Below are 24,734 nucleotides of genomic sequence, written 5' to 3'. Positions count from 1 at the left end.
GTTCTTCTCTTTCCTCACTCATAGGAGGACCCATCAGCTTTTTGGTTCATATCTAGCATTGTCACAAAAGCCACTTGCATCTGCCCCTTGAATGTTTCCCAGTGTTTGCAATGACATCATCAACATCTAGAGGCTGTAGCTACCTGTTAGAGAGGAGTGCTCTTTACAGGCAGGCACAGCCCATTGAACGTCATGAAAATACTCTGTGAGGTAGGTGTTGTTATTGTTCCCATTTTACAGATGAGGTAAGGGACACATGGCAAGCCTTGCCTAAGAGTATGGTGTGGGCTGGCTCTTTGCCTTATCAGCCTAGCCCTGCCTTAGCACTTCTCTGCTGCAGGGACTGCTCTGGCAAAGCTAAAACAATCCCCTGTCATTTTCGAGAGCATCACAGCCTGCTGTGGGATTTCACACATCCTAAGGAGTAGGTCTCCTGCCCAGGGCTGGACTGAGCTGCTCAGCCCAGGATGTGAGTATCTTTTCCTGGTAAGGCAGAAAAGACCTATGCAAGAACAACAGTGCATCCCCCAGGTAGGGAGCCTAGTTCTTTAGGTTTCAAGATTCAAGTAACAACAAAATAAACATAAGAAAAGAAAAGGTGGTCCCTCCCCCCACCACCAGCCAGATCTATCTACAAAATGTTGAGTTCTTTATGCCTGCTTAGTAACACTTAAAAAAAGGATTAGCAAGACTGTAAATGTTTAATTTTTTTCTCTCTCCAAATGAGACTGATTTCCTCTGACTTCTTAGCTTGGGAATTCACCTTAGAAGCACCAAAAGATATTTGCAAACACAATATATGGCCGAGGAAGCTGAAGGATCCACTTAAAACTGAATCTCTAAGAGTTCCCCTTTCTTCCATAATTTCATGATTTGATTGGAAAACTGCCAACCATGATTTTTCATCATCTGGTATTAAAACAACCATGGTTGGTGAGTGTCTGCTGAAGGGCAAGCTCTTCTTGAACAGGGTAGGATGTAAAGCCAAGTCAGAAAAATAATTTAAAAGTGTCAACTAGCCCACAAACAGGAACGCAACATTGATAACAAGAGAACTTTTAAGAACACAAACTGGGTAGAGTTCAACAGTGGATCTCACCTAATATCTTGGCATTTTCTTGGTAGTATTTGGTGCTGAGAAAATGTGCAACTCTTCATTTTTTTTCCCGTAAGAAAAAAGAAAGACTTCTTTCCATGTCACCCTCCTTGTCCCTGACCTTCAGCAAGAGGCACCCCGAGTTTATGACTCAGGAGGTGTAAAGATGCAGACTCTAGTTGGAGCTGTGCTTTGGGGTTCAGTCTGATTTTCGCACATGCTAATCATCCCTAAATGATAGTGTCTTTCATCCCACATTTACAAGGAAACTCATTGCCATAGCAACTGGAATGTGATACTAGAAGTTATCTCACAAATTGGGTTTAGAATGCTACCTCTTTGCTCATGCAGAATGGCAAGGGTCCCCAAACAGTCTTCAGCAGAGACCTTTCCCATAGGGGCTCCGGGACCCTGGCCACAGAGGATGAACTCCAAACTACAGCGGCTCAGTCCAGCATAACCTGCTGTTTCTTCCCTGCTTATGCTACACATTCCAGCCCCATACGGATTGTTCTCATTTTGGCTTCCAAGGGAAGAAAAGTCCCAGAGAATAAAGTTCTAAGTTCTCTTTTGTGAAGTCTGGTAGATAGAGAATAGAAGATGAATGATTCTAGAATTTTTGTTGGCTTGGGGGAAAAAAGATGTTTTTAAATTTCCTATATTAATAACACCCTGAAAATTTGGGACAAATGACAAATTGTCATCCATGGAACTCAAGATGCTGCCATTATAAGGTATGGACAATAGGAAGTTGTCCTTGACATCTCCTCTGTCCCCAAGACCCCCCACCCCACTCTCAACAGGGCCTCTGTCATTTGTTTTCTCTTGCTCCCAGTTGGAGCTGTCTCTCTGGTGAAGGTGGGGGACGCGCTCATCCCAAACTCCTCCCCTTAGGGCTGGCCTGTCCCTTGCCATAAGCCCCTGTTAGTGGGTGCCAGGTCTTTCTTATCTACTGGGCACACTCTAGAGGACTGCGAGAGGAGAGAAGCAGCCTTCCAGGTCTGGAGCTGACCCCGAGCATGAGCCCTGGAGGCTTTTCCTGGAGTGCAGACCCCAGGGGCCAGGTGTGCAAAAAAAAAAGTCCTGGCTCCAGCTAGACATCTCCAGGGCAGCATCCAGGGCTGACAATCAGTACCTTCTCTGCCTGCTTTTCATTTACCATTAAGCAATTTGGGCCCCTAAATATCCCCCAGAACCTCCCAGCAAAGCCTGTGTTCCTGCCTCTGTGTTCCTTTCACAGTCTGTGCATCTCACTGCTCTAGGCCGGTGGCCAGTTTAGATTAGAATAAACAATGATGGCGCATGTCATTAATACTGAACACTTGTGATGTGTCAGGCACTGGGCTATATGGTCTTTGTGCAGCATGTCCTTTATTTCCACAGCTGGAGCAGGTAGGGATAGCCACTAACCCCATTTTATAGCCCAGGGAAGTTCACAAGGCCAGGCAGCTGGGAAGCCTGATGCAACTCGAGTTGTTTTTTGTTTTTTTTTTTTTTTTTGAGTTGCAGGTTCTGCTCTAAACTGAAGAGGGATCTCAAGGAGGGCAGTTCTGCACCACTAAGTGGGTGACTGTTCACAGAATCTATGGAAGACTCATTTCATCAGAAGGACTCAGTGGATAGATTCAATCGGCATGTAGCAGAGCTGAGCCCTTTATCTGCTCAAGGCTCCCCTCCCACCCCCATGCTCCCTGGCTCGCCCTCATCATCCCTCACCGCTCAGGTTTTGTGGTTGTTGTTCTTTCCCTTGTGTGAAATGAGAAATGCTGTTTGAATAACCGATGGTGAGGGAGGCAGTGCAGACTCCAATGTAGAAATAAAAACCTTCAGAAAGATGCAATTTGGGGGATATTGGAAACCAGAGAATGGAACATCAGTCTATAAAATTCAACACGGCCAATAAAGCTGGAGCGACTGGTCAAGTGTTTTAGCGTGCACGGCTGCCAAGGAATTGGCAAGCATGTGCTGGGCAGCATTTCCAGACTAGAGACATTTGTCCTAGGCTCATTTTGGCTTCATTTCCATGATGCATCTCATGATTCTGAAGCACCTCAGCATTAGCATCATAAGCACAGCCATGAAAGTGTCCAAGTCTATTCCCGTCACAGGCTAAATGTTCCTTTCTAGGGCCCACGCTGCCACGGGTGGTGAATGATGGTGGGAGAGTGGCCCATTACATAATGGCAAGTGGCATGTGGCAGAGGTGGCAGAAGTTAAAACACCTGTGCTCCCTGTCTCAGCTGCAACTACTCCTGCACATACATGTAACATGTGCCACATGCACATTCTGGGGACAGTCACATACTGAGGGGTTGGTTGTAAGAGTGAGGCTGAGCTCAGCACCTTCATTTTGGGTACATGGCCCCTCAAAGCCCAGACCACTAGAAGCCATTGTTGGCTAGCATTGCAGGTACATGGCAGGCCCCTCTTCTAATCCTTCTTCTCTCTCCCCTTTATAGAAGGCCAAATCAGGCCTTTGACCTCATGCAATCCCAGGGGTGCTCTGCCACCTCTGATGTCCCTTGGCTGGGTCTATGTGAGGTTGTTCCATCTGCCTAGATTGTGCTTCTGCCTTCGACACATTTCCTAGTTTATTCATGCATGGTTCTTTTGTTTTATTTATATAGTCCAAGGCATATACTATGTACTGGGGCCACATCAACACAGCAATGTGCTTCTTAACTCTAATATCTGTGAGCATCTCTGAGCCACTGAGAATCTTCTTAAGGCACTGTGCTAGGTGCTGAGATATATGAATGTGTTAAACAGAGTTCCTACCTCACCATCTAGTAGAAGCCAATATGGCCTTTCTCTTCTGATCCAACTCCAGCACAAAAGCAGGAGTCTTTTGGTCCCATCTCCACGGACATGTTTTGCCATCCATGTATCTTGTTCAGAGGCAGACAGGCAAGGCATGGAATGATTTGCTGTCAGTAACTGCTCCAGGACAACTTGAGAACCAGTGTGCTGGTGTCCATCTAGTCACAGTGTATGGACAGTATGATTTCCTGATTCATGGGACAGAGGGGTAAACATGGTCCCTATCATCACCTTGCCAGAGTCCACCTTATATGGATCCTGGGATAATACTAGTTTATTTGGTCCCTAATGGACACAAGTTCTGTACTAGCCAGGATTTGGTTTGACCTACCTGGATTCTGTTCTCAGGGTGAGTGTGTGTGTGTGTGTGTGTGTGTGTGTGTGTGTCTGGAGGTGGGATACAGAGAGAACATGCATCTCTGAAATGTCGCAGCTGCCATTCTGTCGAAGTACCAGTCTTTCTCTTTCCTTGCTTTACAGTTGTGACCTGGAGACCCAGCATCCTGGTCAAAAGGAATCCATCATGAAGTTCCAAGCCACAGGGTAGAAAGCCATCTCCCTACCTTTGAGGAAACAGTCCTTGCTGTGGACGACGATGACCTTCTTGCCCAGCAGGCAGGCGGCACGGTGGAGCTCACAGTGGTTCTCGTAGAGAACCCCATCGGAGCCGCACACCGGCACGTAGCTGGGCCTGCAGGCCTCCAGGCACTGGCACTCGGGCTCCCCAGTCTCCCTGCTGAGCACACACCGGCTCCCGCGGCTGCAGAGCTTCTTCCCACAGGAGGTTGGCTGCCCGTGGCTGGAGAGCCCTGTGGGGACACAAATAGTGTCAGCTGCAAGGTGCAGGTGGAGGGCAGCCTCCCTGTGGCTCTCTCGAGTCTTGGCCAGCAATTCTGCCTGCCTGTGAATTAAGGCTACTGAGGTGGGGCTCTGGGGCTCCACAGAGTCCCTCTCCCTCCAATAAGAGGCAGCCACTGGTGCCAAGAAGGGCTTGTTGCCCAGTGGAGTTCCGGTTGGTGGATGGCTCTCTCTGAACATCTCAAACACAACACCTGGAACCCACGGGAAGGCCCTTGATAAGCTCTTGGTTCTTCCTTCAGCTCAGTTTTCCTGTTGCCAGTTGACAAATGAAAACATCTGGCCATTCTGTGCTCACACAGAGGTGTCTTACAGCAGAGGACAGAGCCGGTGACCACTGTCCCCAGCCTTGAGCCAACAAGACCAGAAACCTCTTCAAATCAGTGACTTGTTACCAACGTGGCTCCCCCTTTCCCCTCCTTCACCCTTTTTATTTATTTTGTGGCATTAGGCCAGGCTGTGTGCCAGGTACCTTAGGGGTCCCCAAGGGTGAGCGAGACCTGGCTCTCCCTCTCTCTGACCTGGTCATTCTGTAAGGTGACGGCACACATACAGACACAACTCTGGTTGGGCCAGGCAAACAGCTAAGGGGGCCCAGGAGCTACTTTGTGGGGAAGTAAAGGGGGTTGGGGGCAGAGTTCATGGAAGAGGTAAGCGCTATGAACCCCAAAGGCTGAGAGGAGGGTGCTTCCTCTGAGACACAGCAGGCCAGGGCTCCTTAACTGTCTGCATGTAGCATTCCTGTGTGTCAGGTATGAGACCTGATGGGAGTAGGAGTTTTTATCAGGGGTGGGAGGGAGAGGGTTAGGCAATGTGTGATTCTAAGAGACTGAGAGAGCTAAGCAGAGAAACTGAAGTGTGATACTCTAGGCACTAGGGAGCCATGGCAGAGTCTAGAGAGGAAGTATACTCTCAAGTGTTCAGGAAGGGGGTGGAAGGGCAGCCTAGGTGGGAAGAGTTGTCAGCCTTTTCCTCCAGGGACAACAAACAGGGTTCTCCATGACATACATCATTAGTAGTGCCACTAAAAGCCTTTCCCCTACTCAGCACTTTCCAGCACAATGTCGTTGTGTAGGTAAGAAGCCAGTACATTGCTTTGGATGTCCCCTGCACCCAAACACATACCCATAAGAATCTCAGGAAAGCAGTGCCCAGAGCTCATAACCTAGAGGGCAGGGCAGCTGGCCCAGTGGCTTTTTGGCACAAGGGCACTAATAAATCAATGGAAAGTCAAACAAGTATCCCCAAACAACGTTATACTTCTTTAGAGGAGTTCAAAAATTAGACGATTGCTATGTGTCATTAATGGCAACAGATGGAAAGTTAAGACTTATAAAGAGATATCAAAATACAAACAATGAAAACATGAATGCAGATTTTATAGCCACAGAAATCTTTTGTTTTATGTTTTAATTAAATCTTCAAAATACCCAGCAAAACAAAATAGCCCTGATAGTAGACTCTGAGGCTTCAGCCTTAGCTCCTGCCCCATGAGATTAAAATGTCTAAGGGAAAAAAAGAATCCTCCTTTTCTTGTTTTTAGTTAAGTCTGCTTTTCATCATTATGGATTTGAAAGGGAAAAAAAAATCAGTTATCGGCAGATTAACTGCTTGATTCAACAACTCATTTAAATTCCTCCAGCCATGGCAAGCCAAGAAATATTGACTTTTTCTTGAATTGCAATAAACTAGAAGGTCAACATATCTCGGTGCAGTATAAAGGTGCAGATACTGAGCAGGGGCCCGTGAATCTCCTTTATCTACTTTGCTAATTGTTGGCTTGTCACCTCTTACCCGGGAAGGCTAGGCTCCAGGGCTCTGCAGCCTGCCTGGAGGGTGACCACTGGTGAGCAGGAGGCGGGGGAGGAGCTGAAGGCAGAGTCTTGGTGGGAACCCTCCCCACAGGCTTCACTCTGCTGCTTTGCCACAGAGTGTGTTTGATTAGCAGGATTCTCCTGGGTTTTTGGGAAATGGGTTACCCAAGAAAATGCTGACAGCTACTTGAAGAAATAAACATGGCTCTAAAAATACCAGCCTTTGTTTCTTTTCCAAGATGGGGCAAGACACAAAGCCTTGCCGTTGGATAACTGTTTTAGTAAACTTCCCTGTGCAGGCAGGATGGGAACCCACGAATCACCCCTCTCTGAAGCAACAGAGCTTCCTCTCTGAGCCTCTGGCCTCCAGAGCCAGCTGTGGGCTTTTGCTCTGGCTGTGCCTATCCCCCCACTGCTCTATCTCTCTGGTTAGATCAGCTCCGACTGGCCCTTAAGTTCAAGTGTTCCCTCCCAGAGGGTCTGCTCCACATGCTGGCCTCAGGAGGCCCCACAGGGGCTAGACTTTAGTTCTTAAATGGCCCTCGGACACTCAGCTTTAAGAAAAATGATAGTTTTTAGAGTCGATCTCTTGAACACAGATTCAGTGCCTCTGTTTTAACACCAGGTTAGGGGCTGGGGTGGTTGGGGTGGTGGGGCCCCCACAGGCTCTGGTTTTGGGCAGGTGCATCTCCTTCGCCTCCTCCTGGGTGCAGGAGGGAGGTGGAAAGATGGCGGCGAGAAGTAGAGGTGCTTCCATGATGGTGTGCCTTTGGCAGTAAAACGGACCAGAGTCCTGGAGAGTCAGAGCAGATGGGGCTTCAGAGACCATCGAATTCAGCCAGGCTGTCAATCTAGAGCCCACTCGTCACGGACAGGGGAGTCTGCTCTACCTGATGCTCTCCTTTGAAATGCCCTATGTCCAGATTGTAGTGAATATTTCTGAGGACCAGTGCCACGTGTGTGCATCCAATGCCCACGTCCTAGCTTGCAGGAGTGACTCCTGCCACCTCCCAGGGGCCGTGCCCTAAGGTGTCAGTGTTAAGAAAACACCTGTGCCAACAACCTGCGGCCACTGTATTCCTCGAGAGCCCTCAGGTTCTCTCTGATATGGAAATCAACTGTCGGCAAATATTTGATTCCTAATTATTTGCAATTAAGACAAAAGGAGTTCTACAGCCCTGCGAGCTCCCTTCACAAAGGCTGTTGACAGCAGGCCCCTCGGCAAGCTGAGAACCCCCATACAGGGGCAGGCCCGGAATCTGATCCCTAGACACAGCAACATGCTGACCAACGGGTGGTTTCCTCATTAAGCAAGCCCCTCGCCACTAACCTCCTTCTTGTCATTAAAACAGAATGAATTCCCCACTCCTACCGGGAGGATGATAAAACAGTAATGGGAAAGGTAACCAAGTGAGACTGCGAGCAACTGCCTGCGGTGTTTATGAGGACGACCGCGACGCATGAAAAGGATATAACGTGCTTAATTTATAGTCATAAAGAAAGTCGTTTACCCAGGTTAAAAACTGATCATCTTGCCAAATAAGCTGCTCTTCAACACTAATTAAATTTACTGAACATGGGTAGAAATGGGAATGGTTACATTAACGTGATGGCGGCCAGACTAACAGGTCCATTTGTACCAGTTGGTGCTCAAGATTCCCCCATGTGATTCAAATGAGCATCCTGGATAAGAGTGTCACAGAACGGGACTGCCAAGGCTCAGAGGATAGGTACAGGTGGCGTGGTTTAGCAAATGTGGAAGGAAAGCCTGTGGACCCTGGAGAGGGTGTTCAAGGAGGGTGAATCCTGAGATCTGTCCCTGTCAAGGTTTGGATCTGGAATATTCCCCAGAGTCTCATGGGTTAAAGGCATGGTCCCCCATGCAGCAGTGTTCAAAGGCAGAGATTTTGGGAAGTGATTGGATCATGAGGGATCTGACCGCATCAGTAATGAATTCCTTGAAAGCTGAATGAACTAAGAGAAACTGGGCAGGTGGGGCATGGTTAGAGGGAGGAGGTCATGAGGATGTGCCCTTGAGGGAGCAAGGTAGTCAAAGGAGTGAGTTCCTGATGCCCAGGATGAGTTGGGCCTGATTTCTTCTCTGTCTCCACGGGGTTGCTTGCCTTCTTGCCATGATGAGGCACACAGAGGCCCCTGGCAGATGCTGGCACCAAGTTCTAGGATTTCTCCGCCTCCAGAATCAAAAGCCAGAATCAAAATAAACTTCTATTGTTTATAATTTACCCAGTCTGTGGCATTCTGTTATGGCAGCGGAAAATGGAGTAAGACAAGGGAAACCCATTAGCCTTTCTACTTTGGGATGCTAAAGGCCTGCTGGCATATTTTGTCCATACAACTTTTCAGTGTCTAGCCTAAGTGTCAATGACAGCCTTTCCTTCCCTCTGGCCAGGACTTTGGAAGTACTGTACCTGGCAAGTGCCCACACAAAGTAGCTGGGCATGACTCTTCACAACCTCGCTGCACCCAGTGAGGTGACAACTTGGCCACTGCTTTGGCAGAGCCCAAAGCAGGCCAATAGAAGCAGGACATGGACATGGAAGACCAGAGACAGCGTGCACAGCACCAAGAACCTCAAGAATCTTATCTACCACCTTCCATGACCCTGCCTGCCACAGTAGCCATCTCAGGCTTCAACAGAAGGAGGTATCTATAAAGGAACCAAGTGGCCGCCATGGGCAGATACAGTGTCTCATGTGGGTCATACACTTTACCTTCTATGACCTACAAGAGACATGTAACCCTTACTTGAAACGCTAGAGCTGGGGACTTGCCTAGGAAGGGCTAAGTGTATACAGAGATGTGCAGACATGTGGGGTGTGAGGTTCAGGGACTTCAGGTGATGGTCCCAACGCTCTACCCTATATCACCCTATTCTCAGACATGCCCAAGATCTAGACAGAGAGTCTATTCCATCTTGTTTCCCTCAAGGTACAGTGACTGCAGAACTTGGCAGAACGTGAATGTAGAATTTGGGTTTGTATGAGGGCATGGCAGTAGTCCCTGTGTGCCAGTTCTCCATTCACCTATCCATCCAACAGTTTTGTGTTTTTTTTGATGAATACCTACCATGCACCAGACCCAATCCTAGGTGCTGTGTACACCAGACAGACTAGGATCCTGCCCTCAGGGCGTTACAGTGTAGGAAGACATGCAAGAGAATAAACCAGCAAACAAATGAACAAAACAATATGGATTTGGCACAGGCCAGGAAGGAAGTAAATATAAGCTGACACAAGAGGATACCTGGCCCAGAAAGCCTTCTCCAGGGCCAGCCTCGCTGGGCACATCCAGGCTGCAGCAAGCTGAGATGACACTTCCACTTGCCCAGCTGTGCATCTGTCTCCCTGACACTCAGAACTCCCTGCTCTACTCCTGGCTGCAAGAGACCCACCACCCACAATTTTATAATCCAGAAAGAAACCCTTGGCACCCCTCATGGCTGTAGGTAAGAAGAGAGCAGCCCTCCGTGCTGACCACAGGCCATCTTGGCCAGGGCTTCCACAATTCTCCAGATGTCTGGGTGCTGCTACTGCCTCAGGTCACCTCCACCCTGTAAGTTCTCATTGACACTCCAAAACTGGGGAGAGAATCTAATTCTTCCTGAGGTCAAGTGCATGGCTTGAGGCAGAGAGGGCCGAGCTATAAAAATTACTATTTACAGAGGCATGCCAATGGCCAGACACTGTGCTTAGAACCCATCATCTCATCCTCATCACTGCCTTATGAAGTAGACACACAGGCCTTGCTCAGAATGTATTTGTGGCATAAATGTATGCCCGTTTTACAGATAAGGAAATATGAGAGGCCTATGTTAGACAGCATATAGGTGATAGAGCCTAGATTTGAATTCATCTTGATCCAAATCCCTCATATTTGGGATAATCTGCTTGGTTGGAGATATAGCCCCTGCCTTTAAGGAACTCATGCTAGCAAGGTCCTAAATGCCACATTCCCAGCTTCTCCAACATTATGGTGCATGCAAACACCAGTTACCTTGGTTATGCAATCTCTACTGCTCACATCTCTTTGACATGCTGCTCTGAGGCCTATTTACCAATCACCCTGAGGGCTGCTGGTTTACAGTGCTACAGAAGGAAGTCCCGCTTGGATCTGTACATATCACAAGCCAAAAACCATGCCTTGTCACTCATGATCGCCTGGACAGCAAGCATCCACCAGCCCTGCCCCCTGCCATTTTGTCTGAAACTGGACAGGTGACAGCTGGAAAGACATGGTCTCCTGCAGTGACCACAGGTGACTTCAAATGCAATTAACAAGCACAGCCTGTAAGCTGAAACTCTTATTTGCTTCATGAAAACAGAAGTTTGACCAGCTCTGAAAGATACAACCAAATTCTCCAGATCCCAAAGCTTAAGAGAAACACATAGTTATCCATTGCTGGAAGGTAATGTAACCTGTCAGGAGGGTTGCTCACAGTTCCTAAGTCCAGGCCTCAAAATAAACCACCAAGACAAGGTTAGAAATGCATGGGACATGGAGGGAGGGGGACTTTTTCTATCAGCAGGCCTCTCAATTCTGCCTCAAGAGTTTGTACCATATATGGAAACTAGAGAGGAATAAGGAATAAAAAAATGGGAGAAGATTTCATGAAAATAGAAGGAAGAATGATGGAGTATGGGAAGCCAATGAAGGGGAAGGGATGTGAGATGGGAAAAGAGAGGAATGAAATTGACTAAATTATGCTATGTGCATGTATGAATATTTACAGTGAATTCCAGTTTATGTGTAATTATTATGCACCAATTAAAAAAAGTAAATAATAGAAGGAAGACCACTAAAGTAGAGGAAGAGGACCAGGGTGAGGGAAAGGGGAGGTACTGGGGAATTAAATGGAGTAAGTCATGATATATGAATGTATGAATATGTCACAATTAACCTCGATATTATGTATAACTATCATGTATTCATAAAAAGTTCAAAAAAATTTTAAAAGGAGTTTGTATCTAACCAACTTCATAATGCACCAAAGCATACTTAGGTTCCTACATAGTGTTCAGGGACTCTGGGCTGGGCTTTTGGAGGTGGTTATTCTGGTCACAGATGAAGCACAAGCACCAAGCACTAGTGCCACAGTAGCCTTTAAAAAACTTAAACCCGTGACTTGTGATAATACAGAGTGAGCATGTGTCAAGCATTGGCCAATTGATTAATGAGGGAGGCTGCAGGAGGGAGAAGCAGGTTCAAAGGAGAATTTGAGGAGGTGAACAGGCTTTGGAGGAAGAAGCCTGGCGAAGTGAGACACTCAACCAGTGAATGACCTACAGCCCGAGAAAAGCATGTTCTTCGGGTTTTTTTCCACCAGAATGAATCATTTATATCCTTACCCAAAACAAACATATAAGTGAACATACCATTGCAAAGTCTGCACTTTAATCCATGGTAAACAGTGAGCTAGGATCAGTGTCTTATCCATTTGACACTTGGAGGACCTGCCACCTCACTGTGCCTTATTTCCACTATTTGGATAATTTTCTCAATCCCACCAAAGTGCCTACAGTGACAGATATCCCCCGGAAGGCTGCCAAGGACTCTCATCTTTCTCCCCTACCTGGGGCATCTCCTTCTTTTGGACCCCCCAGCCTCATAAAGAGACCACAAAGAGGGAGGAATGTGAGGCGCCAAGTCACTTAGCTTAACTCCAGAGGGACAGTGAGAACTCTCCTGGGAAAGGTGCCAAGGAGCAGAGAGGGGAGGAGGTGGGCGGGGGCCCTGTGTGCCACCTGACGTGAAGTACCCCTCACTGCTTCACCATGGCAGGTGCCATGTCAAAACTTGTCACGGAGTTCACCGTCACCCCAGCTTGTCTCAAGGAACACCCAGTTACATTTAGCTATCCCCCCAGTTTTGTGCTCCCTGGGGCTTGTTGCCTGCCTGATCTCAGCAAGTTCCCTACCCTCTTTTTTTTCTGATTTAGAAATGAGGCCATATGGTCTGCCCCTTCCAGGATCGCTTTGAGGACTGAATGAGATAATTCATGGAAAGAGGTTGGCACGCAGCAAGTGCTCAATTCAGACATTCTGCATTAGTGAATGACTGAATAAATAGGACTGGAAAAGAAGGAGCCATTTGGTTTGGCCGATTCAAGTGTGGGTAGTTACTGTCTTCAGGAGGCCAGCCTTAATGGAAAGGCAAACACATTTATATTGAAAGTATTGACTGGTTTTACAAGATAGACTCCAAACAACAGGCCTCAAATATCCCAAAGAAATACTTACCCTGCAATTTTTCCTGGAGCAGAGATTTTTTTTTGAACCATGCAAACTGCCCAGCTTCCAACCTGGGGAAGTCTGAAACCATGTACTCTCAGGACAAAGTGACCGGAACTGATTAATCATAGCACAAACCCTGCAGACTCCACTTGGAACTTAAGGGTGGTATCAGAAAGTCACTGAGGCCTTGATCTTACAGGGGAGCCCAGAGCACTTTGCAAAGGTGGCCTGCCCAGTTCTGACACCAAAATGTCTCTTAGGCGTCTCAGGCCCACGTTCTGGAGTCAGGCCCAAATGTGTCTCTTCCTTCTGGGAGCCCTCTGCAATTTTGTGCTCTCCCCCATCTACAATGTGGGACCACAGGAAGCCCCGGCACCACTTACTCCCAGAGCCTTCCTTTCAGTCCTCCCATAGGGGGCTGTGTCCAAATGAAGGAGCTCCCAGATTCTGGCCTAGGCCTTTCTCTGGCTGCTAGCTGGTGCTCAGTGACCCTCAAGACCTGACACAGGGCCCTCTGCAGCTGGCTGAACTCCACAGCCCCTCAGAGCTCCAGGGCCTGGTGTGAGGTGGCTTCTGTAGATTCAGGGCCAGGACCGGGCTCCATTTCTCATCCATTCAGAGCTTGACACAAGAAGCTGTCACAGAAGCAGCTAAAGAAATCTCCAGGTGAAAGACTGAAACTGATGAAGGTAGAGACTCAGGAATGGCTGGTTGGAGATGTGAGTGATCACAAATCAATGGTTTTAAAGAAACAGACAGGGTGGCAGGCTGAGAGAGAGAGACTGCAGAAGGTACTGGGTGGGAGACCAGAGACCTGGGAGGTACCAGGCCAGTCTCTTTCACATGTCAGCTGCAGTCTCCCCCTGGTAACCTGACAGGGCTGCTCAGAGATCTCCTGAGACAGAGACAATCATCTCGAATCTCTGAACTTTGGGTGTGTATCAGAGCATGTGTTTTAACTTGGATGCCTTTTGGCTATAACAAAATTACAAAAAGTCGCTTGCTTTTTCCCGATCGAGTTATCTCAACTGGCTTTTGAAGGGTTATTTCAGAGAACTTCTTGGGAAGAAAAGCTGCATTAAAATGTGGTGTACAATAGGATTTTTGCCCTTGGGAGAGCTTCTTTTACAAAATGGCTTTGTTTTGGAGCACTTTCTCCAAATATATTCTTCTCCTGGAGTTTTTTTTCTTTGCCTAAAAACCTCTCCAGCTTGCCTCTGTCTTATACTCTGTCACCAGGCCCCTCATTTTTCCTTCAGGTACCGAGCTCCCTTGTCACTTTCTCTGGATCCTCGGGGCTCTCTCCATCTTCAAGCTGAGGAGACCAGATGTTGCCGTTCTCACTGCCTTACGAATGTCCTGTGATCTGGGCTCTTCCCGGCTTCTCCACCAACTAATGATACAAGGCGGTGACACCTCAGGCTGCCTCCAATTATTTCAAGGTTAACTTTGGAGTCACTCAGCATGAGCCACAGTGATGCCTCCTGCCACTTTATCCCCTGAGACTTGGAGCCCAGCAAGGGATGCTGAATTCTTCCAGGGCCCTTTACCAGCTGTACAAGGGCTGCCCCCAAGTCTATACTTCGCCTTGGTTAGATCTTTTGTCATAGAGATGCCTCACAATAATGACTTGCTCTCCTCCTTGATTATACTTTTAAAGGAAAAAAAAAAAAAAAAAAGAAAAAGGGAGCTTAATTAAAATATCTAATATTATTAGCATATGCACAAAATGACTATTGTCTATTCAATTGGGTGTCAATTATTCCTCTCAAAGGCCTGCCCTTTTCTCTCAGTGGGATTCTCAGTGGGATTCGCAGCCATAAAAACATGTGCCAAAAAAATCTCAAAACCCAGCTTAGTAATAAAATCAAATAAATAGTCACATTTCTTTTATTCTTAGCTCTAGTCTGGCTCACCTGCTGCTGAGGCCTCTGCAGCGAGGACTGAGGCTCTGGGGAGGCTAGCTTTCCTGGGTGAATAGGTTGACTGGGTCTGCTCCTCCTCTGAGACCAGAAGAACCGATGGAGACCTGGGAAGAGGAGGCTGCCTCCATGTGCCTCCATAGGGGCCTGGCAATCTGTCTACTTCTGCAAGAGCCCCACAGGGTCAGCCATGGCTCAGTTGGGTGCCACTTGTGAGACTACTATTGTCTTATGGTACTTAAGGGTCTGTTCGTAAGCCTCCAAAAGCAGAAAAATGGAAAATAACCATATGCTTCAAAAGGTCCAACCTCCAGAGAGAGGGAGAAGCAAGCGAATCGGAGCTTCTAGAAGAGAGAACGATGTCAACTTAAACAGTGACAACCAGGTACCAACATTCCAAGAGAATCAAATACAGTACAAAGAGGGCTTTAAAGAGAAGTCTGATTTTTTTTTTGAACCAAAAAGAAAATCAGAGGAATTTCAAGAGAGAATGGTCACCACTGAGACCCAGATTAGCAACTTTCAAGATCAGTATAGGGTATATCTCAAAATCCAGGGCACAAATAGAAATAAAAGCAGTCTTAAAATACAACAGTCATTCCAAGACAAAACTTCAAGGCAAGAGGAGTAGAAGAAAACTCCTAAACATGTCATCTTAGACAGCCAGTCCCAGAGTGTTTCCAATTTAAATCAGAAGACAGACAGGGATAGTTGTCGTCACCATCTTTATTCAACGAGGAAATATACTGAGACAAGAAAATGAAATAATCATTGACATTTGGGAAAGAAGGATAACTACCAGCTATCTCTTTCTGCTGATTATGTATCCATACACTTAGACAGCCAAGAGACTCTAGTGAAAAAAGATTAAAATCATAAGAGAATTATGATGAAGTAGTTGGACAGATGATAAATGTGTCAAAATTAATCATTCTTTCCACATTAGCAATAAATAATTAGAAATGGAAAGGGGGAAAATAGTCTGCTCATAAACATGGTAAAAACCATAAAATATTTATGAATAAATTCGGCCAGAGAGCCATAGGACCTGTATAAAAAAGACTATAAAACCTTACTGAAGGTCATAAAATAAAATTTGAACAAATGCAAAGACATTTCTTGAGTGGAAAGGCATCATCATAAATTTAGTGCAATTCTTTTGGAATTGTATAAAGTGATCTTAAAAAGTTCATTTGAAAGGATAAGTGCCCTGAGATAATAAAAGAGAAAAGAAAAAGAAAAAGAAGGCAGAATATCAAACCAGAAATATGCTGTGATCAAATCAATATGATATTGAGGGAGGAATACACAAATCAATGACTATAGACATGTCCATAAAATAGAAAAGAAGATCCAGAAGCAAATTCTAATGTATGTGAAAATTCTATGGATGACAAGATTGAACATTTTTAAGGGCAAAAGATGACTGACTGATAAATGATACCGGGGCAACTTGCTATTTGTTTGGAATAAAATAACACTGGAATCCTATTTCACACCACATAAAAAAATTAAATTCAAACAACTATGCATGCTTGAATTTTTCTTATTAAACATCAAGTAGACAGAAAATAATATACACTTTGTGGGCAGCACAAGTATCACAGTACAATGAACAATCATGTACTCATTCATCTATTTAAAAGAAAAAGAATAGTTTCATTTATTTTGAATTTTTCCCATTTGTCCCTCTCCTATTCTCTCATGTCCACTTAGAAGTAACCATTACCCTGAGTTTTCTGTTTGTTATTCTTTTTCTTTTCTTTGTAGTTTTATCTCACCCTCGTGTTTCTATGCAGTACATTGATAGTTTTACGTTTTTGAACTCTGTATAAATGACTTATAATGTATGTACTCATCTGAGACTTAATTCTTTTGCTCTTATGCTAATGTTTTACCCACATATTTGCATAATCCGTAATTCATTTATTTCCACTCATAGCACCCACAGCATGCACTTATTATTATTTATTTATGTAGTCTGTACTAGGTTGTTTATTGCATTTTTATGTGCTCCTCTTTCCTTTGTTTTCTTATTTTGGATGAAATACTACACGTCATTTCCCCCCCCTTCCACTCATTTAAAATTAAATACACTCTTTTTATTTTTCTCCTGTTTATACTATATATATAAAAAGATATAATTAACCTAAAGTCTAAAGTTAGTATTTTTACCTTCCATACAAAGAAGCTCAGGACAAATAAATTTCAATCTTTTTTTTCTTGACCAAAATACATGACAATCATGTATATAAGTTCTATCTTCATTCCTCATAATCTTATATTTCAAATTACCTGAGTTAGATTTATCTAAAATGTCTATTTTATTTATTTTTTGCAGTGTTGGGGATGAAGCACAAGGCCTTACATATGCTAGGCAAGTATTTATTCTACCACTTAACTATAGCCTCGGCCCCTTTGTCCATATATATATATATATATATATATATATATATATATATATATATATTTAATACCTTTATTTCACTTATTTATTTTTATTTGGTGCTGAGGATTGAACCCAGGGTCTTGCACATGCAAGGCGAGCGCTCTACTGCTGAGTCACAACCCCAGCTCCTTTGTTCATATTTTAAATAAGTTTTTATGCTATGTAATTAACTCTGTGTTCACAAACTTGTTTCTTTCAACTTGATAAACATTTTGTTCTCCTGTTTTCTGTCTTTCATTGGCTATCATTTCTTTGTAGGTAATTCACTTATCCACTTTGGATAATTTTAAGATCTTCTCTTTAGCTTTCTGCAGTTTCTCCATGATATAAGGTACATATTTATTTGCATTTATTCTGCTTTAAACTCATTGGGTTTCCTGAAAGGATTTATGTCTTTCATCAATTCTTGAAAATTCTTAGCCATCTTCCATTAAATATTGTCTCTATTCCACTATTTCTCTTCCTTTTGCCCCCTCAGGTATTCTGATTCAGCATATGTCACAAGTTCCCATTCTATCTCAATATTTCTTATTTCTTTCACATTTGCCACCTTAGATAGTTCTGTGTTATATTCTGTATAATTTCTTCAAACCCATCTTTTGGCTTCTGAATCCCCTCTTCAGCTATTTCTAACCTATTGCTATACTCTAGCACTGAGTTTTTAATTTTGGATTTTTGTTTCAACAAGTTTTATTTAGTCTTTTGTTTTAGTCAGCTTTTTCACCACTGTGACTAAAGGACCCGACCAGCACAATTGTAAAGGAGGAAAAGTTTATTTGAGGGCTCACAGTTTCAGAGCTCTTAGTCCACAGAAAGTCGGCTCCATTCCCTGGGTCTCCAGGTGAGGCAGAACATCACGGTGGAAGAATGTGACTGAGGGAAGTGGCTCACATCTTGATCAGAAAGCAGAGAGAGGTCTCCACTTGCCAAATACAAATACATACCCCAAAGCCATGCCCCAATTCCCACCTCCTCCAGTCACACCCTACCACTTCAGTTACCACTCAGTTAATGCCTATCAAGTGATTAATTCACTGATGAAGTTCAGACTTTTGTAACCTAATCCTTTCTCCTCTGAACCTTCTTGCATTTTCTCACATATGTGCTTTTGAGGAACACCTCACATCCAAACCATAACACCCCTCATAAAGATGACTGCTGATTTGTATAACTCCAGATTTTTAATTATACTTTATATCTTTAAAAAATTAAAAATACATATTTTATATTCCGTATCATTTTGTTCTTTATAGATTATGTAGCTTCTTACATGAGACTTTTCTTCATGGTGTTTTGATTTTTTTTTTTAAAAGAGCTCACATTTCCTGGAAATTAATTTGTGAGAAATTTTTGAGATATACTTTGAAAAATGAGCCATATTTGATTGTGCCAAACACCCCAAGGACTCCACCAGTCTTGGTTAAACTAAAATTTATGCTTGAGATTAGTTTGCATATGAGCTAAAATTTCATGTGGAGATCAGCATATGGTTATAAATTATCCAGGGACTTTCTATGTGGTGCCATGATTTGAGATAAGTATATTTCCTTGCAGTCTCTTGAGAACGGATGTGTTTCTTTCTTACTCACCCTTACACTGGAGATGAAAACCTTTAGGGTTGCAGGTTTGTATGGGAGAGAGGAATTTCTAAACATATCCACTTTGGAAGGACCTTAGGTTTTTGTCCTTGGTGCCCTGAGTCATAGAGGATATGCAAACTAAAGCTACAGTTCACCCAGTTGGCCAAGACCCTCAGCTTCAAGTCAACTGCTGCCTTACTTCTCAGGCTTCCTGATCTCACTTTCTCTTTTAGCTTCCAAGTATTCCTTATTTTCTCACCAGCACAGCAGTGCTTAAAAGGGTTTAAAAAATATTTATCTACCATATTGCCACAGGCAGAAATCAGACAGTGACTTTCAAAAATGGAATTCAACAATTAGAAAGCACTTGGAGAAGGTGCAAGGGTGTCATTTCCAACACACCACTCTTCAACCTTTTGAACAGGGGTTGGGAGCAGATCCTGGCTTGTTCTGATTGGTCCTGTTTCCTGAAGCAGCAGTATTAGAAAATGGGGCTTCACTTTCACTGACATATTTATACCCAAAGCCTAAAAAGAGCCATTCTGTAGTAAGTATTGGCTCCATCTTAGAGTAGTGAAATTAGATAACATTAAAAATCAAAATATTCTTCTAGGCAAGTCACATTAAGCCCCCCAAATGATCTTAGATTCATGATAATATGCTTATCTACATAGGAATTACTTTTTTATTTCAAGGAGAGGAAATTCTGACAATGTTTTATCTTCAAGAACTCATAGTGAAGAGGAAAGTAGCAGGGCATGATAGTGATCAAGTAGGGGGTCAAGGCCACCAAAAGGAAGGGACCATGTGGGAGGGTGGCTTAGCTGGGTTTTGGTAGGGAATTGAGATAGGAAGGTGATAGCAAGCTGGGATGAGGGTCCACACTAGGAAGAATGAGGCAGCAGCCCTCTGGGGATTAGCCGATTATTTAGCATATGGGGGACCCAGCAATAAGTACATGTATTGATGACAATGGGGGCCAGGTTTCTCACTGAAGAAAAGTGACAAATGTGAGAAGAGGGAAATCCTAGCATGAAGCCTGTGGTTGGATTGACACTGGAGCTATTGTATGAATGTGCATTTACACACGTTTCTTATTGCTGTTCTCTGAAAAGATCTGCAAGCAGCAAAGCCCCAGTAGCAAGGGGCATATTTAACTCCAAGTCTCAATGTCTAAATAGAATTTACCACTAAAAGTTCTTCGAAGAAATGGCTTATTCTAGGGAGAGGCAGGGAAAGAATAAGAATAGCCTGGAACATCCTGTGCTGGAAAATAAGCAAGCACTTAAAGAATAACGCTGCCTAGCAAAGGATCCAGAATCAGTTTGAAGAAACTCCTGCTGGTCAAATCTGGGGCATTTTAAGCATAAGTGATGAGAGTTGCAGAGATTAGCTTTCTGTTTATGGAATCCATGAGTCCTGAGTCCACACTGATTTAAAAAAAAATGAAGAAATAAATGGGGAAGAGGGAAAACTCTTTTTTTAAGGGTGGAATTTCAATAAGTAAATGTAGACTAAATGATGGAATTAGAAAACTTTCATCTAGTGATCACCATAGTATGCATCAATTCAGGCAAAATATTGCATGCATATTACCTAACATATAAGTAATGGTATTAAGTGTGTGTTAATTAGATTGTGTAGATGTTAAGGAGAAGAGAGAAAGAATGGGGCAGAAGTATTAATTAATCTAGCACTAATACTTGCTAAAATTAGCGGGTGATAGTAAGAGTAAACAAAAGGATATTTATATAATCTCAAAGTATATCATCGCAAAACATTAATTTTAAAGAAAAATAGGGTAAACTTGCAGTGGAGAAAATGGGCAGATACCAGCTTATTCAAGTGATCAAAGGTAACATTACTATTGATGTCACAGGTGGACATCAATTCTTACTTACTGGATTGCAGGAAGAAGAGCCTATTGTTACTCCTATAATATCCTTGCCCATATTTATCATCTTGCAGTGGTCACAGGGAAACATCAGACAAATTCAAATTGAGGGACATTAATGAACATTAATTAAATAGCTGGCATGTATCTTAAAAAATGTGGAGGGCATGAAGGTCCAGGAAAATCTCAAAAACTGTTGTAGACTGAAGTGTGCAGAGGATGGGTGACAAGTAAGTGCAAAAGGTCCTCAGATTTGAATTTTCTTCTATAAAGGACATTCGAAGATAGTTGACAACACTTGGGTGGTATCTTTGAGTGAATGATTAATGGGAATTCTTTGTACTATTCTTGCAATTTCCCTGTAATATTGAAAATGCTGAAACACAGTAGGTTATCTAACATTTTATTGACATAAATCTATTTCTATCTAAGGTGTAGAGGTTTGCAAAAATCTTGTTGTTCCCAAGATAATAATAAGAAAACATCAGATAAACTAAAAATCATACCTTTTTAAGATAGATAATAATGAAGGAATATATATATCTAAGTGAACCAAATTCCAGAGAAGGCCAAGCCCTTAATTAAACTGACATAACTCTGTCAGTTCAATGTATATATTATGGATCTATTTATTTAACGAATACTTATCTATTGCTATATCTATTATCTATCTATTGGTATATCTTTCATATATATGTATGAGTCTGCTTCTTCTTTTTCTCCCCTATACCTCATTAATAATTATGTATGTTATCATGAATCAAAGATTATTTTGTTGGGTTAATATGACTCGCCTATATATATATATATATGATAGATATATCTATTGATAAGCATATATATATATATATATATATATATATATATATATATCTTCTATATATCTATCATATACATATCTTGTCTGAAATACAGAATTCAATAACAGTAAAAGCCACTGGCCACAGGAGAAAACATCACCAATAATAAAAAGGCTCAGACTGAAATGCAAAGAGAAAAAGGAATGGAAAAAAAAAACTTGAATGGATCATTAGATAATTATGGGGCATGAGGAATAGAAACTATATACATGTAACTGAATTTTCAGAAGAAGAAGAATAGGGTAGAAGAAATATTTGAAAAGACATTAGCTAAAATTTTACAAAACTGATAAGACATCAAACCAATATTTAAGGTCAGTAAAACCCAAGGAAAATAATTACAAAGGAAATCATAAAGGCAAATGTCACCTGACCACTGAAAACCAAAGATAATAAGAAAATGCAAGGAGAAGCCAGAGGAAAAAGACATCTTGAAGGGAACAGCAATAAAAATGATGTTCTGCCAGTCATGGTGGCACACACCTGTAATCCCAGTGCTCAGGAGGCTGAGGTAGGAGGATCATGAGTTCAAAGCCAGCCTCAGCAACTTAGTGAGACCCTGTCTCAAAAAAAAAAAGATGTTTTGCTTCTCATTAGAAACAGAAGTCAAAGGACCATAGACTAAGCTTCTAAAAAGAAATAAAAATAGAAAAAAATATCAATATCATGAGGGAACAGCTGAAAGAAAAATAAAGGTAAGAAAAGAAATAATAAAATTAGAAAGCAAATAATAGAGAAAATCAGCAAAACTAAGACCTTTTATGAACTTGTGAACTATTAGCAAGTCTGATCAAGGGGAAAATAAAGGAAATTACAAATTAAAATCAGGAGTAAAAGAAGGAATCTTAGTATAGATACCAGAGATATGAAAAATTAATAGGTGATATAACGAACTTTATGTTAATACATCTGATAAATTAAACACAGTGGAAAATTCTGTGAAATTAAATACAATGAAAAATTTGAAACAGGTCAAAAGTAATCATGGAATAGAAGGTTCAGTATGTTTGAGACACCAGTGCTTTCCACTATGTGTAGATTTAACACAATCTCAGTCATGATACAGCCAGACTTTCTGAAAAACAAAAACAAAAAACTAACAAGTGAATTCTAAGATTTATATGAAAATGCCTCTGGAAATATGGAAATAAAATTTGTATTGAATATAAAAAAAATCTTGAGAAAGAACAAATTTGTATAACCAATGTTACTTTAACTCTAGGAATTACTATAAAGCTACAATAAATAAGAAAGACCATGTGGTACTTGAGAAAGAGATCAGGGAGAACATCCAAGAATAGATTTGTACCATATGATCATTGAATATTTAAAAAACAGCTTTATTGAAGTATAATTGACTAGCACTTATATAAATGAAATCACATATTACATGCTCATTTTGTCTGGCTTGTTTCACTCAGCATAATTACTTTGAGATTCATGCATGTTGCAGGTCAATCAATAGATTTTTTTTTTTTTTAGCTTTACCAAAGTTTGCCACTTGTCAGCAGTGCATTAAATTTTAGGGCTGGATGCATCCTGCTATATGGATACATTACATTTACCTGATTGTTTGTGGACACTTGGGTTTTTCCTAACAATTTACAATTTCAAATTAAGTTGCTATGAACATTTATGCATGGACCTATGCTTTAATATCTCTTGGGGAAATACTTAGGAATAGAATGGCTATATCATTTGGTAGCTGTATGTTTACTTTTTGAAGAAACTGCCAAACAACTTTCGAAAGTGGTTGTACCATTTTACTTGCCCATTAGCAGAATATACATGCTCATATGCTCATCTTTGCCAAAACTTGCTAGATTAGTCTATTAAATTTTACCCATTTTCATAGATGTATAGGAGAAGGCTGTTGAGGTTTTAATCAGTATATCTTTTTTCTTTTCTTTTTTTTTTTTTTGGTACTGGGGATTGAAATCAGGGGCACTTGACCACTGAGCTACACCCCCAGTCCTTTTTTATATTTTATTTAGAGACAGGGTCTCCCTGAGTTGCTTAGTGCCTTGCCATTGCTGAGGCTGCCTTTGAACTTGAGATCCTTCTGCCTTAGCTTCCCAAGTCACTGGGATTACAGGCATGTGCCACCATGCCCAGCTGTTTAATCAGTATTTCTTAAAAGCTAATGATCTTGAAACATAATTTTTCATGTGCTTATTTTCCACCTGTTTTGGCCAGCCACTGTGGGGACCAAAAGACCTGACAATAACAATTAAAGAAGAAAAAGTTTATTTGGGGGCTCACAGTTTCACAGGTCTCAGTCCATAGAGGGCTGACTCTGTTCCTCAGGGCTCAAAGTGAGGCAGAACATCAGGGTAGAAGTGTGTGGCAGAGGAAAGAAGCTGGGGACATGGTACCAGGAAGGAGGGAGAGAGAGAGAGAGAGAGAGAGAGAGAGAGAGAGAGAGAGAGAGAGAGAGCGCTCCCCTCACCACAGACAAAATGTAAAACTCCAAGGGCACACCCCCATTGACCCACCTCCTCCAGCCACATCCCACCTGCCTACAGTCACTACTCAGTTAATCCCTATCAGGGGATTAATTCATTAATTAGGTTAAGGCTGTCATAACCCAATCTTTTCACCTTTAAACTTTTTTGCCTTATCTCACACATGAACTTTTGGGGGACACCTCATACCTAAACCATAAAACCATCCATAGTTATTTCTCCAAGAGAAATAGGATTCTATATCCACAAAAGGACATGCACTAAAGTATTCACAGGAATTTTACGCACAGCAGTCCAAATGGAAACAAACCTAACATACATCAACAGGAATCACCCCACAAACTGTGAGACAGTCACACATTGGAATAGTACTCAGCTATATACAGGAACAAACACTGATTTACCCAACTACATTGATGAAACTCAGAAATGTTATGTTGAATGAAAAGCAGCAAGACACAAAATACTTCTTACTGTGTAGCTCCACTTACGTGAAGTTCAAGAACAGCTAAGCCTATGGCCCTGGGTTCTATCGCTAGCACCACAAATAAAGGAAAAAAAAAAGCACCAAATCTAGTATAACAGAAAACAGAGTATTGACTGGAAAGAGACCAGGCTCTAGGGTGATGAAAAATGTTCCATATTATGACTGTAGACATTAGAAAGTCATCAAAAAAGATTTATGCAATTCATTGTATATAAATGATACTTCAATTTTAGAATAA

The 24,734-nt window shown here is 42.6% G+C and overlaps 1 protein-coding gene across 1 annotated transcript in view; it reads right to left on the bottom strand.

Moving 5' to 3' along the window:
- Positions 1-24,734, bottom strand: part of Fstl4 (follistatin like 4) — a 403,135-nt gene that overhangs the window by 200,802 nt on the left and 177,599 nt on the right. Inside the window, exon 4 of the mRNA XM_027949662.2 lies at positions 4,480-4,725. Coding sequence (XP_027805463.1) covers positions 4,480-4,725 — 246 coding nt within the window. The remainder of the gene's footprint in view (positions 1-4,479; positions 4,726-24,734) is intronic.

The sequence above is a fragment of the Marmota flaviventris genome, chromosome 5, assembly GCF_047511675.1.
Source record: "Marmota flaviventris isolate mMarFla1 chromosome 5, mMarFla1.hap1, whole genome shotgun sequence".
Classification (NCBI taxonomy): domain Eukaryota; kingdom Metazoa; phylum Chordata; class Mammalia; order Rodentia; family Sciuridae; genus Marmota; species Marmota flaviventris.
This window is presented reverse-complemented; position numbering and strand designations above follow the sequence as displayed.